The sequence below is a fragment of the Fusarium oxysporum genome, chromosome IX (genome assembly GCF_013085055.1).
Source record: "Fusarium oxysporum Fo47 chromosome IX, complete sequence".
NCBI classification, from domain to species: Eukaryota; Fungi; Ascomycota; class Sordariomycetes; order Hypocreales; family Nectriaceae; genus Fusarium; species Fusarium oxysporum.
Window position 1 is genome coordinate 2,507,930 of NC_072848.1, and position 16,919 is coordinate 2,524,848.

A 16,919-nucleotide genomic window follows, 5' to 3' on the forward strand; every position below is an offset into this window, starting at 1 on the left:
CGTAGATGAAAGTTGGGTGTCCGGTTAATAATCATGATATGACATAGAGTAATTCTTTTGTATTGTAGGGCTGACGGGTCGGAATTGATCTCGGCCGTTAAAGTGGCTGCGCGCAGGTTAAATGGAGATTACAAGGGAACCCAGCAAGGCGTGAAGCGTGATATGGTCTGTCTTGGTATAATTCACCGAGAACATCCAGTGGTCTGAGAATTTGTGGCAATTGCTTTTCAAGCTTTGATATCCATTGACAAAACAGTAATAAGAACGTGTCATATCGAATTTCACTATCAGATCAGCTAATCGATGTTGTTTCAACATGAGCTTCTTTCAGCTTCTACCCCCGCTAGCTTAGGCCTCATATCATGCATGCGTGCATCTTGGTGTCGCAATTCATTACATACAACTGTTCAACAAGGTAACTGTACGTAAAAGGCGTGGTTCTCGGCGGTGTAGTTATGGCCCGCGTCTCTCCGGGTCTGCCGCATCCGCATCGCCAGAAGCCGGAGGACGATGCCCGTAACCCGGCGATGTTGATGGCTGCGTAAAGTGCATAGGTTGAGTGTTCAGGGTAGGTTGCTTGTCCGTGCTTTGACGATGAAGTTAGTGAGTGAGTGAGTGATTTGACAAGTGGACCGACCGAGACGAGACCGATCATGTCATATCATGAATAGAGGAATAGGCAATAGTCCACTGACAATTCGGCATCTCACGCCAGATTCATGGCTAAAGTCTTTCCTCCAGGGGCATTCACGGGCCTCATCATCCCACCATCTGCGAGTGCAGCCGCGAAAGCCCCGCCAACGCCAGCGTCATCGCGTTGAGATTGACCCCCACCTTAACCTTAGCAGTGTTATTTACTACCTGACGCTCCCCTCCATAAACTCTCTTCTTCCCTTCTTCTCCTCGATATCACCCTTTGACCTACATCCTCATTCACCCATACCTCGTATCGAAATCATGTCGCTGTCTAACAAGCTCTCCATCACTGACGTTGACGTCAAGGGCAAGAGGGTTCTCATTCGAGTAAGTTGACGAGAAAAAAATGCCCCGCGATGGAATGAAGCTGTTGAGCTTGGTTGAGCTCCCCGCATCATATCATCAGATGTCACGAAGAATCAGTCGAGGCAATTGCACGAGATGTACCTCAATCAATTACTCGATTAGCTTTTGAATAAGCTATAGCCATCAAGCTCAACGGCTCAAACGTCCATGCCAAAAAGCCTCAACAATACCCCGCCATCCTCAAACTCTAGCTAACAAAACCCCTCTTAGGTCGACTTCAACGTCCCTCTCGACGCCGACAAGAACATCACCAACAACCAGCGAATTGTCGGTGCCCTCCCCACCATCAAGTACGCCCTCGAGAATGGCGCCAAGTCCGTCATCTTGATGTCCCATCTCGGCCGCCCCAACGGCTCCCCCAACGAGAAGTACTCTCTCAAGCCCGTTGTTCCCGAGCTCGAGAAGCTTCTCGGCAAGAAGGTTACCTTCGCTCCTGACTGTGTCGGTCCCGAGGTTGAGGAGATCGTCAACAAGGCTGAGGATGGCGCTGTCATCCTCCTCGAGAACCTCCGATTCCACATTGAGGAGGAGGGCTCTTCCAAGGATAAGGAGGGTAACAAGACCAAGGCCGACAAGGCTCAGGTTGAGGCTTTCCGAAAGGGTCTGACCGCCCTTGGTGATGTCTACATCAGTGAGTATCCAATTGCACTACAACACCCAACGCTATGTGATGCTAACAAGAACAGACGACGCTTTCGGCACTGCTCACCGTGCTCACTCCTCCATGGTCGGTGTCGACCTACCCCAGAAGGCCTCCGGTTTCCTCGTCAAGAAGGAGCTCGAGTACTTCGCCAAGGCTCTCGAGGAGCCTCAGCGCCCCTTCCTCGCCATCCTCGGTGGTGCCAAGGTCTCCGACAAGATCCAGCTCATCGACAACCTCCTTGACAAGGTCAACACCCTGATCATCTGCGGTGGTATGGCTTTCACCTTCAAGAAGACTCTCGAGGGTGTCTCCATCGGTAACTCCCTCTTCGACGAGGCTGGCTCCAAGACCGTCGGCAACCTCGTTGAGAAGGCCAAGGCCAAGGGCGTCAAGCTCGTCCTCCCCGTTGACTACATCACCGCCGACAAGTTCGACAAGGACGCCAACACTGGCTACGCCACTGACAAGGACGGTATCCCCGACGGCTGGCAGGGTCTTGACTGCGGTGAGGAGTCCGTCAAGCTCTACAAGGAGGCCATCGCCGAGGCCAAGACCATCCTCTGGAACGGCCCCGCCGGTGTCTTCGAGTTCGAGAAGTTCGCCAGCGGCACCAAGGCCACCCTCGACGCCGTCGTCGACGCTGTCCAGAAGGACGGCAAGATCGTCATCATCGGAGGTGGTGACACCGCCACCGTCGCCAAGAAGTACGGCGTCGAGGACAAGCTTAGCCACGTCTCTACCGGTGGTGGTGCCAGCTTGGAGCTCCTCGAGGGCAAGGAGCTGCCCGGTGTTACCGCTCTGTCGAGTAAGTAAATAATATCCACACCTGTTGGAGTACGATGTCTATGAGAACCTGTTGATGACGGGCTATGAAAATGGAAAAAGGTCGGGCGGGAAGGGCTAGTCTGTAGCAAAGACTGAACAGATCAAATAATTAAATACCAAATACCAATAGAGGCGCGAAAGCGCTATAAAAACATTACCTACAATTAAGCAGTTCCGATTGATGTACTTGTGAGAAGGCTTTTGATGGTGGAATCTGGAACTTTTACAAATGCACATGTTTGAGAACGCTGCAAATGTCCAGATCGCACAAGCTCGTGTTACTTCGTGAAGAACACAATAAAAGATCCTGCAGTCAGACCGACCATGTTTGCTATGGAATGGAAAACATTCCAACACCCTACGGCCTTACAAAGACCAGCGTCGGTGTGAAGTTCCGATCTACAGGTTGAGGTTCTCAAGACTCTAAATGATGAGGCCGAAAACAAACCAGCAATAGCTTACTAATTTTAGCATGGACCTGTCCAGGTATTTCTGTCACGTAGGAGGCATTGACAGTTGCAGTCCTCGAAACAATACAAATGTACACAACGGGTCTCGCTCGAAACGTTCAGCAATGCTTCATGGCGCTTTCGCGCGCCTCTATTGGTATTTAATTATTCCATCTGATCTGTCTTTTCCACAGACTCATCCTTCCCGTTCTATAATTCCTTTCGAATCGCGGTATCGTTACAACATAACTCTATCGGCGTTTAGCAGCCTCGACCTTCTTCAGTTCCTCTCTATCCAGACATTAGCTCCGCTCAAATAGTATCCGTAGACCATATACACACCGAAGTTGTTGCGAGAAGTCGTCGCTCGTGTCATCGTCGTCCCAGCTCTCTTCCCAAAGGTGCTTTGTCTCGCCGCTGCCCTTTGCAGCCTCGGTCTGATCCTCTGGCCAGTCTAAACAGAATTAGTACTCAATAGCAACCTTATAACGGCGGCGGTGGGTGGTACCGTCGACGGGGAAGTCCTCGAACTCGTCGTCCTCGCCGAGAGCGGCGGGCTTCTGCTCTGGCTTCTGCTCAGCGGGCTTGTCGTCTGTGGTCTTGGGATCTGTGGATGCCATGGTGGATCGAGGCGGATATGTGCTATGGTGTTTCGATTAGATGGGAGGGAGAGCGATTGCGGTATTGGTGGTTGTTGATGGAGAGCTGGAGCTGGGTTGAGAGGCTATGGAGAGCTTGATGATGATGCGGTAGCTGGAGCCTTGTGGACGAGGCGGGAAGGTGGGGCTCAACGGAAGAATGATCGACCGCTGTTGGAAATGCAACGGAGGTTCACCACGAGAACATTCAATGGCAGACATGATATGAGGCAGGAAAAATATCTAAACATAGAAGTAAGAGAAGTAATTGATATTTTGTATTAGCCTGTATTAAGGTCTCTGTTTTATACTACTGGCCTCCCTGAATGATTTGCTTGCATGGAGCTCGGACGCTGTTTGATCACCGGGAGTCGATTCCTAGTTCAGCTGGAAATTACTACAATGACAGCGCCAAAAGAAACAAATGGGTTGCATAAAAAAATAGATAAAATAGAACAAGAAGCTCAAGATCTGGAGCCCATGTCTGCAAAAGGAAACCCTTGCGAGTTATCATATGCTTGCGACCGAGGGGAATCGAACCCCTCTCTAACGCTTGGAAGGCGTTAATGCTAACCACTACACCACGGTCGCTTGTTGGTTGTTGAAGGACGATTTAGTGTTTAGGTTTATATTCACAATTCCTCGCGAGACATTGGATCAAAATTCACCTCGGAAAGAAATTGCCATACCTCGATCCAATGAGTTAGAAATGAGACCAATTTTGGCTAAGTTTAGCTTGAATGAAGTCTGATCTTGGAACTATTTATTCCCTATATAAATGAGGCGCATATCTAGCTAAACGAGCCGAAACACAACCACCATCATGATCTTATGGAGGCGCCATTATCAACCACCGGCTCTCAAACCCCTTGAACTCCTCCTCGATAAGTCGCGACGTACTCTCCCATGGTACCTTGAACGCTCCTGAGTTAAACATGGGGGAGTAAATCACCGGCGTAACATCAGATTCCTGTTCCCGTCCCGCCTCCAACTGCGCTCTCATCTCCTTCAACGCCGCCCTCGTCTGCGCCAAAATCTTTCCCGCACCATCCTTCCCCGGCTTTCCTGTCCTCGGATTCGCTCTCCCATACCCATAACTAGTGAATAAACACACTATATGTATCCTTGGAGCTCCCCTCGCCGTGTCTGACGCTTGAGGCGAAATAATGTAGCATTTCCCCGCAAGACTTTGTGATGGCCATCTTGACGCGCCAGGTATGGTCGCGTTACAGAACTTTTTGTATTCTTTGCAAGCAGCTGGAAATACAGTCGCAAGTTCAGCAGCGATTCCAGCGCCCCACTCGGCGATGCAGTTTGTTGCGTGGACGAGATAGATGTCTGAGGGGAGGGATCGAATGGCGTTGAGGGAGGTTGTTTCCAGTATGAAAATTGGAGATGCCATCTTGTGACGTTGTTTGTGAAGTGGTGGAGTAAAATAACGATTTGACAAGGAAACATAGGAATGAAGAGCGATTGACATAGTGATGTAGGAGAAAATACCTCTTTTACATGATGTAGGTTTGGTATTGAGGGTTGTCTTTAGGCGTGACTCATCGGCAAGACAGCCAGTTCTGCCACTTCCGTTGATCAACGGAAGGCAGAAATGAACTTTGGAAAATTGAAAGAGACTCATTATGAATATTGACCATATTTCATTAGGTATCCCGAAACATTAAAGCTAGATGTCGCGTGCTATTAGATGAAGTTTGGATTGGGCTGGGCCTGTCTCCAATCAGTTTGATGCCTAGCTACAACATCAAGTGAGAACATGAAGAGACATCGCAAATTAATGATGTAATAACGATTATGATTCCTGTGGGTTTATAGGAGGAGAATAATATATAGAGATTAGCTTCAAGCTTTGGATCATTCATAGCCAAAAACCCAGTTCACCCGCTGGCAACTAGTCCAGGTGTCGCGGACGTCTCTTTGGCATCGACCCAGTTGTCGCAGCTTTGAACAACTGCCTTTTAACGGGAAGAAACCGGCAGGGAAGATTAGATGAGAGAAAGAAACGGTTTGCGAAACAGCAACTTGATCGGCTTTATCACTTGCCCTCACGATTCGGCAGTTGTGAATTGTCCGCTCTGCTGCGTTCGCCTATCAATCTGACCGCGATATGGAGGAACAACTGCACATTTGGGACAATTGATGCTGCTGAATATGATCCGGCAGGCCTGGAAATACAAAAATTTGGGAGATTAGTACGGAAATTGTGATACGAGTGAAGAGTGTAGACATTGTCCAGTCTCATACGGTTTCTTACACCATGGCCTAATTCAGGCCTTGCGGGAGTTCAACACTCGCCTTTCGCCTTTCCTCAAGAGCGCTCTTAATCTCTCCATCGGTACCATGTCAGAGACAAGATAAAGCGCCTACAAAAAAATTGTGAAGATGGACCTATGTTTCGTATCTACACGGTTGCTCGGCCGAAACAATTCAGTTCTACGAATAGCTTCTTGACAAACTGAGACGACAAACCCTGATGGTAGCCACAACGTCACCATGGTTGATACGTCGTCTAATTCAGAGGTCAGGTCAGTTTGTAACGCAAGCTGAGACCCAAGTAGATTTTCTTTGCCGGTAACCTGGTTCCAGGCCCGTGGAGTGTCGATATGGCAACACTCAGTGACTCGATACGTTAATGACAGCGCGACATTGCTCTTAAAACGGAGTTTGTAAGCACCATGCCTCCCTGGTAGTTAATGCTACGAGCTCCAGAGGCCGTGTAGTGCTTGCTGAAGGATATGAAGGCTCACTGCACGACGAGGACGTGGACCTACGTGACCCAAACAACTGGTTGCCATAGTTCACTTCTGTACCCTCAGCGAATATGGGACAACTATCACTTGAAAGAAGTTAATACTAAAGGCCGCGAATCAGTAATTCACAATGGTTTCCTGGGCCAGGGCGTATGCCCAGTCTTGCCAGACTCGACCAGTTTGGCCATGCTTCGCCCCAGAGTGGGATGAGTCTGGAAGTAACGAGTACCCGTGCTCTTTTCCCTGCTACAAATGATCACTGTTACGCTCAAGGAAGCTTGCTAATTGCGAGTGAGGATCTCAGGGTGCTGGAAAAGGTCCGGTGGATGGATATTGCTGATCAGTCCGAGGAGCGAGAGTACCGATGGTGAGGGAGTGCTGGAATGGCTGAGAGGACGGTATGTTGATGAAGCTACTTGGGACTTAACAGAGAGGTTTGTCACGGCCCATAGATGAGTCTTGATCATGGCGCAGATAAAGTTCGATCTGTTTCTGCTGGGTAGTTAGTATGAGTCCGTGTACTCCTATGAACGATGACTTGGACCGTCCTTTTGACAGGCCCTTCATATCAAATCAAGATCCAATACGCAGGTGAAATCACTAGACAACAGCCAGCTCATAATAGAAGAGTGCTGTCACTCACCTGTGGATTTCAGAACTGCCAGTTATCGCCACTGCACTCAGGGCTCGCCACCCAGCCCCGTGACACATGAACTCAACCCGATATTGACTTCCACACAAGCTTCAGACACGTCACACAGCCCCCACTAGACCCAGGGGTAAGGTAGTGTTATATACTAATTCAACTCAGTATTCCATTGTCGTAGAGCAATGACGGAATGGCAATGGCCGGTGTCCAGAGCTCTACGAGGTAAGTCACGCAACAACAAGCGTTGTTGGTTCGAATCCCGACGTGAAAAGACGTGACCTATAGAATTAGATAGGCAGTAGGTAGCTGTGATATGCGTAGATGTAATGTAATACGTAATATTTAGATTACGTGTGACACATACTACCATATATTACCATATATCTTCTGCCATCTTGATAATTTTGCTTATTGTAAACACTTTTCATCTTCTCTCTTTTTTATTTCCATGTCTCCAAGACCTCATCCGTGAATTGTTTTAGGCAACGCAATCTGCAAATTTCACAGTAGGTAAAAGTATTTATTTTCCTCTTTAATAATTGTGATTATTAAATGTGCTTATTTTATACTTATAATCTTCCTAGACTTTTATCCAACGCCTATTGCCATACCGTGAAGAGAGTAATATTGCAAGCTATTTCTTTAAGTCTTGTTCTTTGATGACTTACTATTGTATTATTAGATATGGCTTGAGATTACCAGAAGTAACCTATCTGTTTAGTATTTGCGTATGAATAACCTGATAATAATTCCCCCGCGTACTTGTAAAATGCAGTGGATGGGTGTGAGGACTGGCTCGTCTAGCATCGGGCTCCTATGCTGCCGGTTGCTGGTTGCTGGATCGAAGAATACAGGCAGATATAACATAAAGCGAGGTTCCATACAATACAATGCGGCCGCGACTGTCAATGCGACTCTAAAAAGCTTGGTCAGTGTTTGAATAGGAAGTCGAAGTCAATTCACTGAGGAGAGGGCGCACGCCTACAAATATCTCTGGACTGCGAAGTAAACAACATATTTTAATCTTGACATATCCAGAGACCTTTAATAGCCCACGCGCTTTCCTAAATCTCTCCCTCGAGCAGTGCCCATCTCAGCTCTCGTAGCCTGTTGAAGCATGGCGTAATCCGTCCCAATATGAACCATATTAAATCCTGCCTCGATATATCCCTTCGCCTGCTCCCCAGATCCCGAATAAATACCACATTTCTTCCCTGCCTTACGCGAGACTTCAAGAATGCGGTTAATGGCAGCCTTGAGCTCTGGCTTTACAACACCGTTGAGGATAGGGTATCCAATGCTATTACCTACACGATGTAAGCTCCAATGCAATCTCAGTCTTGCTACTGAGTGACTCACCAAGATCGAAAGGCCCAATGAATAAAACGTCGATACCTTCAACGGCTGCAATTTCTTCGAGGTTGTCCAAAGCAGACTTCGTCTCGATTTGAACTAGGGTTAGCAGACTGTCGTTGGCTTGTTGTAGATACTCATCCGACGTAGGGACGGGCTTGAAGCGACCCATGGAGAATGGGCTTCCGAATCCACGGTTTCCCATGGGAGGAAACTTGGCCGCCTTTACGATATCGCGAGCTTCTTGTGCTGTTTGCAGGAGAGGAACGAGGATCTGGTGAGTGTTAGCAAGTTGCCCAGCCGAACTCGACATGCTTGGCGGTCTCTCACTCCATGCGCACCAGCATCCAACGCCCCTAGGCAATCGTTAGTGACGCTTAAAGAAAGCTGGTTAGTAATGCCTACGCTTAATGAGCCATGGTTCTGTACTCGGGATACGCACAATCGGCGATGCGCCGGCTGCTGCAACGGCTGGGACGCATTGGCGCATGTCTCGATCTGATCACAGTCAGCTCCAGCCGACGAATATGGATATGGCAACAAACCGTCAAGATCACCGTGCTCGCAGTCAATCAATACCCAGTCACAGCCGGGCGTCTGCGCGAGCATCCGTGAGATGTTGGTGCTGGGCATCATCTGCCAATACCCAAGGCTCGGCCCTGCACCTTTGTCAAGCGCCGCCTTGAAGAAATTGCCTGAACCCATTGTTGCCATCGCGAGATAAGTTAAATGAGAATTAGCCTCGTATCTATAAAACTTGCTGTTAAGGTTGAACTCGGAGTTCTGAAGATCGGTGCAGTGTTTCGGCTTCAAGGGCTTTTGAGGTGCAGATGAGGAGGGGTCGCTTCGATCTAAATAATGCCAATCCGCTCATAGTTCGACATTAGCTCATATGGTAGGCTTCGATTTTTGACGGGTTCAAGTTGTTGACTCGACGGTAGACAGTAAGGTAGCTAGAGCAAACCGAGGTTCGGGTCGGAATAGCGATGGCTCGGCTTCTGTTCCCGATACACATTTAGATAGCCCAGGTCACCTCTCTTGATACCCAGCCTTTATAAACAGGCGATGTACCCTAGGTCGTTTCAATTGTGTTAATTAAGGACCTCAGAAGGCCTTCAGGTTATCTGACTCGAGAGAGCGCAAGGACTTGTCCGACTGTCGGTTCTGACGTTGGAGATAAACCATTCAGTCCCAGGTTAGTTTATCAGATCAGAAAGCAATAATAGCGTGATCAAGGTGAACTCAAACGCCTTGTGATTGAACAGCTCCAGAGCCAGTGCTTGCAAGTCTGCTCAGCTGTGAGATAGTACCATATACTGGATACCTGAGCGCCAGTTCCAAGTTGGTCGTACCTTTTCTTACTTTGTATTTTGGAAGCGATGGGATCTGGGGGAGGTAAACCTGGGCTCATAGCAAATTAACTAACAAGAAAGTATGCACAGGTGGGTGCCAGAAACTTGAAACAAACCCTGGGAGGAATACCAGGAAACAGAGGAATTTGTCTACGTGTTGGAACGTGTATCTGCAAGGAGGACAAGATCATCCCTGGGCATTACAGAATGGACAATCGTTCTATGATTGCCGGTCGCAAGAGGAGTATGCTAATGCTGGAGGGGTAGATTTGAGTATTGAGAGTAAAGGCCCGTCATTGGAGCTAGAGTAGAGCTTAGCTCAGTATAAATCATCGAATTAAGTCACAGATTCTCCGTCTACAATACCTAAAAGCCAGAAATCTTTCACAACATTCTCCTGTCAGATCCCGATATCGTAATCTTGCATATCTTTCACCAAGACTAGTGGCATATCAGTATCTTCCATTTCCACATCAAAGTTGCGGTTTGAAGATTGATGCGGAGCAGTAGGAGAGTTCCGGTTGAAGCACATGGTGTATGGAAATTCACATGAAGACAATGAAAGGAAGCAACGAGAGCAAGACGAGAAGAGGCGAACGAATTAATAAAGCAGGCAATGAACCCTCGCCAGCGATTGGACAAGTGCGGGAAAGGTAAAAGGTATTGATTGAGTAGAATGACGGTCGTATTGGCACTGAACAAGAAGTTGAGTTGCGAGAGGGGTCTCAAGGTATGCACTTTCAGTATTTGAATGATCAAGCATTCGCAATCACTCCTGGCCTCAGATAAGTCTGGATACCTAGAGCAAAAGATTCAAAGGATCTGCAATAAAACAGTCTTCAGAATGTAATGAGGGACATGGCAATCAACAAGTCGCGTCCGTCACCTGGCTCGCACGTTCAAGCGTTGCATAGCCAGCCCAAGCGAGTTCCCATATATGCAGAGGTAGGAGATAACCAGAGCGGGGTTAGGCTTGTACCTTTGGATATGTGCTTATGTAGAGGGTGAGTGAGACATACGCCAATTGGATGTATGGGCTACCTAATATATCTGTGGTGGCCAATTTGGGAGGCCCAAAGCGGGGAACGTCACACTTGAGCCTGGGGAGGCCGAAGAAGCGGACGATACATGACTGCTCAAAAGACATGAGATATGTTTTATAGAGCACGTTTAATCCTCGCCTGATTCTTCCATCACATAGTTCAAGTGGAACATTTAGCACGCCTTAAAAGCTACCTTTAGTAACTATGCAGAGCAGCTCTATCAAAAGGCTGCGTGCAGCGCTCTTACGAGGTCTAGCATTATTGGCTACCCCCGCAGTGGCAAGTTGCCTCTGCTCAACAGCAGCTCAAGCATGTTCGATTCTCGCTTCGACGTTGCCAGCTGAAGCGTTCGTTGCGCCGAACTCGACGGGCTACCAGAAGGTTCAGAACAGCTACTGGAGTGAAACGGCGGGTGACCTGAGACCGGCTTGCATCACACGGCCCCGAAGCACCGAGCAGGTGGCCTCCATCGTAAAGGTACTCTCGACCTGCGGTAGTGACGTCCGATTTGCCATCAAAAGCGGGGGCCATGGATCGTGGCCGGGCTGGTCCAGCACCGAGGGTGGAGTTCTCATCTCCTTGGACTTGATCGACGGAGTTCAGAATGTGGCTGACAAGGGCTACGCTGTCGTAGGCTCTGGCGCGCGATGGGTTGATGTGTACAAGTCGCTCGAGCCTCAAGGGGTGACTGTCATTGGGGGCCGATTCGCATCAATTGGCGTCGGGGGGCTGATTGTTGGAGGAGGCATCAGCTACTTCACCGGGCTGCACGGCATGGCATGTGATAACGTGCTCAACTACGAAGTTGTTTTTGCCGACGGTACTATCGCTAACGTCAATCGAACATCCAAACCTGACCTATTCCGTGCACTGAAGGGCGGTGGTAACCAGTTTGGCATCGTGACGCGCTTCAGCCTCAAGACATACAAACAAACGACACAGGTTTGGGCCGGCATCTTGACCTTCTCTATCGACAAGGCTAGCCAGGTTTTCAACGCCACGCAGGCCTTCATTGACAGATACGACCCTCTATCGCACATGTATCTTAGCATGGGAGGGGGCTCCAACCCGCAACTGTCCTTCATCAACGCCTATGTATTTTATGATGCCTCTTCCCCACCGGCTGGCGAGGCCAATCCTTTTGCCGCCTTCTATGCAGCCAAACCTATTGCAGACACCACCTCCACACAGAACTATTCGGCCCTCATAGCGTCAAACAACAATGGGAACACACCGCAGCAACGTTGGCTGATCGGTGGCCATACATTCCCCAACCTTGTGGCGCCGTACGGCGCTGATTTGTACTTGAAGCAGTGGCAGGCATTTCGAGACATGGCCAACGCCACAGCAGCTGGTGATCAAGCTCTTCTCTTTTCCATGGCGTTAGTACCAGTTCCAGCACGTGCGATGCGAGCTGGTGAGAACGTCACAGGCGTAAAGAACGTGCTTGGACTTGAACCTGACGCTGGTGATGCGGTCTGGATTGACTACACGCTCGCCTGGCTGGAGGCCAAGGACGACGGCAAGATGTTCGAGTTTGTAGAGCGCATAAGCAAGGCCGGGGATAAGCTGGCCACGTCCTTTGCGCCTGGCGTAGCCAGCACAAACGCAATCCAGGGCGCTGTAACAGCCAAGGAGGCAGAGTTCTACCGGACTAATCCACGGTACATGAATTATGCGCTTCTGGACCAGCCTGTCCAGTCTAGTTATGGTAAGGAGAATGAGCAGTTCTTGCAGCGGGTGCAGAAGCGATATGACCCGGATGGGCTGTGGAGAAAGAATGGCGGTTTTCTGTGGGGTTGATGAATTATCTTTCGTTGTGAGAAGGGGGGATATGCAAGCTTGCTACTATAGTCCGGTGGTGGAAACCTGTGTAGACGATTTTGTCCTTCTTACTGCGTTCTAAAGTCGCTCTTCTGTTGCACTTTCGCCTTATAAAGCCCGATATAATGTCAGTGCCCGTGACACAGATAACCCTTGCGACATGGACCGTTTCTGTAGGTACCGTTTGAAGCTTCACGCGAAACCAGACTATTACGGGATTCTCAAGCTCCTTTATAGAGGCTGCAATCACAGAACCAGGTGTTGTACCCGAAACGCTGCAGTATGAAGGTGGCTAAAGTGAAAGGTGACGTCGACAGGCTAACGAAGCAAGTAGCGGTGATGGTCTGTTTTGATACAAGTTGAAGTCATAAAACCTGTGACGATGTGTGAATAGGTTCGAAAGCGGTATCACAGGACTGCCTCAGGACATTCGTCGACTGAATTAACGCCAACCGCCTTGAGCTCTTCACATCAACGGTATGTTCAGAAACTTCGAATTCCAGTACTCAAACATCGCCCTTATCATATTCTCCTTCTGTCTCCCTCTTCACATCAGCTAACTATGTCTGTTAGCAACTTAGCATACATGCTGACTCTCCTCTGATCCCGGAACGCCTCCATAATCACGACGGGAATTCATCCATCGTTGTACAGAGTTCAATCCTTTGATGATACCGCGTGGTAACAACACTTTGTCAAGTGACAATACTAGCAATCTCAGCAATAACATCCTCCAACCCATCATCATCGTCCTCATTATCATTGCCATCACTGTCATTATCCTCGTCCTCGTCTTCATCCCCATCCACAACTCTCATCATGACTACCTCTCCACTTGACACATGCTTACAATATCTCTTGGCCTTCTTCAAGCACTTTTCACAAAGTGTTATGTCCCAGCATTTCGTGCAACGAAATATCATTTGGCCTTTCTTGAAATCCTTCCAGCATGCCGAGCATCCACTCAATACCGAGGTCTTGTACTTTGGGAGTGCTATACCGGCGACGAGAGTGACTTGGGTTGATGTTGGTGGGCGCGGGCAGGTTGTACAGAAGAAGGCGTTTGAAAAACGATGGGCCGACTCTGATGGGATAAGACCAATTCCACAGGCCGTGCAGCGTGTTGCGGTTACAAGCTCGACTCTTGTATTCCCTTGTTGAATTGGAGTCTGGGGCTGTGTTTGTTGCCTAGGACGAGGGTTAGATCCATACGGTGGCTGATGCTGTAGTGTCAAAGCATTAGCCGGAATAGTAGCGTACATAGAATAGTGATGCTGGTCCTGTTGGGATGCGGGAATGCGACGGGGATGGTAAGACATGGCTCTGGATACAACAGGTGCTCGAAAGATCGATCATGACTTAGAAACAGAAACAGTCGGGAAACACCACGATACTTTATACGTTAAATCTCCAAGAGGCCCTTATTGGAAGTATTGGGACGTTGCCGAATCGGGAAAACCGGTGAGGTTTGATTGGAGCGAGGCGGAACTGATCAAAAACGTTGAGACGCTCGAACCAATCAGAGTTTGAAAGTCTGCCAATGAGGCTGGAAATATTCCGCCCTGATTCTCGCGCATCGGATCATATTGGCGTTGATGATTTCTTTTTGAAGAGGCTTGACTGGATGAACCGTAACGTGCCCGCTCAACTCGCAACGTTAAGCTTTCATCAACCTAGATGGAGCCTAATCTATTCAGCTCTTAATATACGGGCTCATTAGTAGCATCTCTTTCTGCCGAATCCTCTATTGTCAACACTTTCAGCGTCATTCTTCCCGCCTAACGAACTCTAGAATCATGTTGCTCTACATCAAGTCTTCTTTCTTTACTTACTTGACCTTTAAAGTCGCTAAATACTGTATAATGGCCGCTTTTGACCCAAATGGCCTTTAAAGATCCGAGTAGGAATAATTCTTCCAACATGATGATGCTTTGGAACCTAAAAGTCTGCAAACCGGTCTGACGCAAATGCCTGGCGTCTTCAACCAGGATATGTGGAAATCATCAATCAGAGAAGATGACCATCGGATTATTAACCATTATATTAACAGCAACGCAAAAGGCTCACGTAAATGTCGACTTCAAGACGCTTGCGAATCTTTGGAGCCTTCGAATTGCTGAGCCTGCCTATCACCCATAAGCCTGACATGGAGCTCGTCGACAGGGATGGAGGGCAGTTCAATTCGTAGAGGTGTCGCAACGCGATGAAGGACCACCACATTTTTGACAAGTAGATAAGCCAATCGTATCATTTAGCTATAAATAAATAGAGTTAGTAATAGAGTTATAATAGCAAGGGCTTATCAAACATTTACAAGCAGCCAAGACCGTATCCTGGAACTTGATGATGAAACCGGCCAAGACGTTTCCTATTGGCTGAGCAAGTTATTGTCAATGCACTCAGCAACAGAAGATCAATACGTAACTCAAAACATCAACAAGCGGAACTTCAGTATCCGGAGTGAGATAATGTTCTATTCTTTCTATCGTAGCAGCAGTACTTTCGTCAAAATTCCCAGTTGTATCATCATCATTATGTACCGCTCGCATTCGTTGATCCATGCACATCAATATATTCGTAAATTTTAAAACCATCCCAATGTTCGTTCCGTAATGAATGAGAGTCCGACGAACACCATCACCCCCTCCTCGCCAGTATAGTACAAGTAAAAAAGAGCCGTTATGAGGATAACACAGAAAATATCCTGAGTCGCGTCTTTTCCGTCGCGTGGTTTCATGTCTATTGTTATCAAACACTTGTGAAGTCTAAGCGAAAGCACCGACAACAGACATTCCAAAGGCTTGGCAGAGTTAGCGAGAGCACGGACGACGAGATGGGGGAGAGGCTTACCGCCGAGGCCGATCCAGCAGAGAGCGGCGATCTTGTCCTTCTTCTTCATGAGGTGCTGGGCTTCCTCGGAAAGGAAGTCCTCAACCAAGAGGTTGACCAGAGCAGCGTAGATGAGAAGACCAGAAGAGCTAGATAGTGTTAGTGATAATTGAGGAAGTGGTTTGAGGTGAACTTACATAGAGTTGAAGACTCCAACCATAATCAGACCGAGTGCACTCTCGGGGTCGTACGAGTTTCGGCTGGCGATTCCAATGGCCTGTCCGATGGGTGCAGTAGAACCAAACGCCAGAACAAGAAGCCAAGGTCGGAAGCTTCCGCGAGGATAAGGCACAGCAGCGATACGGGCTCCGAGACCGAGACCCTCAAACATCTGATGGAACATGATGGCAGTGAGAAGGACGACGAGACCGTCAGTCGTCATGGCGATTGTCATTCCGACGAAAACAGAATGGAACAGGATACCTCCCTCGAGCAGGGTGATGTTCATCGACATTCGCTTGTAGGTAGCCTGATCAATTGTCTGACCCTCCTCGTCAAAGAATGACTGGCTGACTTCAGGGCTAGGCTTGTCGTCGATGGCGACTTGGGAGGAGTACTGAGTCTGCTTGATCATATCCATCATCTCAGAGCGTTGTCGAATGTATTGCTCGTAGAAAACAACGAACCAAGCAGGCATGGAAGAGTTGCTGTCCTGCTCGTAAGAGTAGGCATGGGGCTTGTTCTCCTTCTCGTACAGCTCGCGTGCCATGGCCTTCTCGTAATCAACATCGTCGTAGTCGTCAGAAACGTTGGAGTCGTTGCGAGTGTGAGTATGGTTGAAGTTGGCGGTCTCAGGGAAAGGGCGCTGAGGCCGAGGAGGCGGGGGCTGGACAACGGTGACTGTAGTGCCGGTTGGGCCGCCGTGAGAGTGGCCGCCTGTCTTGGCGTTCAGGTAGAGCTCGACCATGAAGAGGAGAAACATCGCGGCCATCATGATGACACCGGGCATGGCGGGGTAGATTTCGGTGAAGAGGTCGGGGAGACAAGGATTAGTGAGACTGCCGAATGCTGTTGGGAGCAACTATTGATGATTGTTAGGTAAATTCTAAGCGATGCCTCACCGTAACTTACATGAACGAAAGCAGTTGCAATCAAGACTCCAGTACCGAAATGCTTGCAAGCAAAGAAGATCTTGGGAGGCATCTTGAGCCACTTTATCCTCTTCGCAGCGACGGGGAAGCCAGCGCCTGAGAATCATTAGCAATCGAGATGCGATCTCACGAAAAGATTGACCTACCAAAAGCAGAAACAGCAAATACGGCGACTATTGAACTGTTAGATTGCCAAGCAAACACATCGCTTATCACGGTGGAGCAGTCCATGACAAGCTTTCAGCGCGTGGAGACTTACAGAGACCTCCGACATGCAAGCCAAGAGGATAGTCCTCACCCGTCCCCGATCCACCACATTGAGGCTTTGCAGAATCCATA

General features: G+C 48.7%; 7 protein-coding genes and 1 non-coding gene across 8 annotated transcripts; 2 read left to right on the plus strand and 6 right to left on the minus strand.

Moving 5' to 3' along the window:
* The first annotated feature begins 822 nt into the window (after positions 1 to 822).
* Positions 823 to 2,694, plus strand: FOBCDRAFT_231838 (phosphoglycerate kinase). The gene is made up of 3 exons (XM_031190505.3): positions 823 to 1,023; positions 1,273 to 1,693; positions 1,749 to 2,694. Exons 1-3 carry the CDS (start codon positions 958 to 960, stop codon positions 2,516 to 2,518), a joined length of 1,257 nt encoding a protein of 418 aa, XP_031034490.3. The 5' UTR covers positions 823 to 957; the 3' UTR covers positions 2,519 to 2,694.
* A 300-nt stretch (positions 2,695 to 2,994) lies between these two features.
* On the minus strand, positions 2,995 to 3,760 carry FOBCDRAFT_231839 (DSS1/SEM1 family-domain-containing protein). Its single transcript, XM_031190506.3, has 3 exons — positions 3,488 to 3,760; positions 3,322 to 3,433; positions 2,995 to 3,270 (listed from the first exon to the last, which is right to left on the minus strand). Exons 1-3 carry the CDS (start codon positions 3,597 to 3,599, stop codon positions 3,231 to 3,233), a joined length of 264 nt encoding a protein of 87 aa, XP_031034491.1. The 5' UTR covers positions 3,600 to 3,760; the 3' UTR covers positions 2,995 to 3,230.
* Positions 3,761 to 4,136: 376 nt separating this feature from the next.
* On the minus strand, positions 4,137 to 4,208 carry FOBCDRAFT_t186. Its single transcript has one exon. It is a non-coding gene; the product is annotated as a tRNA-Gly (tRNA).
* Positions 4,209 to 4,325: 117 nt separating this feature from the next.
* Positions 4,326 to 5,092, minus strand: FOBCDRAFT_323165 (uncharacterized protein). The gene has a single exon (XM_031190507.3). The coding sequence runs from the start codon at positions 5,017 to 5,019 to the stop codon at positions 4,447 to 4,449; it is 573 nt and encodes a 190-aa protein (XP_031034492.2). The 5' UTR covers positions 5,020 to 5,092; the 3' UTR covers positions 4,326 to 4,446.
* Positions 5,093 to 7,490: 2,398 nt separating this feature from the next.
* On the minus strand, positions 7,491 to 9,086 carry FOBCDRAFT_243714 (Pyruvate/Phosphoenolpyruvate kinase-like domain-containing protein; the record flags this gene model as incomplete). The annotated part of the gene is made up of 6 exons (XM_059610551.1): positions 7,491 to 7,520; positions 7,791 to 7,847; positions 8,085 to 8,335; positions 8,388 to 8,655; positions 8,824 to 8,879; positions 8,927 to 9,086. The coding sequence occupies 6 exons, from the start codon at positions 9,084 to 9,086 to the stop codon at positions 7,491 to 7,493; spliced, it is 822 nt and encodes a 273-aa protein (XP_059465857.1).
* Positions 9,087 to 10,980: 1,894 nt separating this feature from the next.
* Positions 10,981 to 12,579, plus strand: FOBCDRAFT_298740 (uncharacterized protein; the record flags this gene model as incomplete). The annotated part of the gene is made up of 1 exon (XM_031190510.2): positions 10,981 to 12,579. The coding sequence occupies one exon, from the start codon at positions 10,981 to 10,983 to the stop codon at positions 12,577 to 12,579; it is 1,599 nt and encodes a 532-aa protein (XP_031034495.2).
* A 716-nt stretch (positions 12,580 to 13,295) lies between these two features.
* Positions 13,296 to 13,919, minus strand: FOBCDRAFT_279514 (uncharacterized protein; the record flags this gene model as incomplete). Its single annotated transcript, XM_031190511.2, has 1 exon — positions 13,296 to 13,919. The coding sequence occupies one exon, from the start codon at positions 13,917 to 13,919 to the stop codon at positions 13,296 to 13,298; it is 624 nt and encodes a 207-aa protein (XP_031034496.2).
* Positions 13,920 to 15,194: 1,275 nt separating this feature from the next.
* FOBCDRAFT_253131 (Zinc/iron permease) lies at positions 15,195 to 16,918 on the minus strand (the record flags this gene model as incomplete). The annotated part of the gene is made up of 6 exons (XM_031190513.3): positions 15,195 to 15,400; positions 15,451 to 15,578; positions 15,627 to 16,510; positions 16,561 to 16,676; positions 16,727 to 16,753; positions 16,840 to 16,918. 6 exons carry the CDS (start codon positions 16,916 to 16,918, stop codon positions 15,366 to 15,368), a joined length of 1,269 nt encoding a protein of 422 aa, XP_031034498.2. The 3' UTR covers positions 15,195 to 15,365.
* Between the last annotated feature and the right edge of the window lies 1 nt (position 16,919).

Coding starts and splice junctions, on each gene's coding strand:
- FOBCDRAFT_231838 (XM_031190505.3), top strand. CDS start 958: ATGTCGCTGTCTAACAAGCTCTCCATCACTGACGTTGACGTCAAGGGC. Junction 1,024..1,272: donor GCAAGAGGGTTCTCATTCGA/GTAAGTTGACGA, acceptor AACCCCTCTTAG/GTCGACTTCAACGTCCCTCT. Junction 1,694..1,748: donor CCTTGGTGATGTCTACATCA/GTGAGTATCCAA, acceptor TAACAAGAACAG/ACGACGCTTTCGGCACTGCT.
- FOBCDRAFT_231839 (XM_031190506.3), bottom strand. CDS start 3,599: ATGGCATCCACAGATCCCAAGACCACAGACGACAAGCCCGCTGAGCAG. Junction 3,434..3,487: donor CGAGGACTTCCCCGTCGACG/GTACCACCCACC, acceptor AATTCTGTTTAG/ACTGGCCAGAGGATCAGACC. Junction 3,271..3,321: donor GACTTCTCGCAACAACTTCG/GTGTGTATATGG, acceptor ATGTCTGGATAG/AGAGGAACTGAAGAAGGTCG.
- FOBCDRAFT_323165 (XM_031190507.3), bottom strand. CDS start 5,019: ATGGCATCTCCAATTTTCATACTGGAAACAACCTCCCTCAACGCCATT.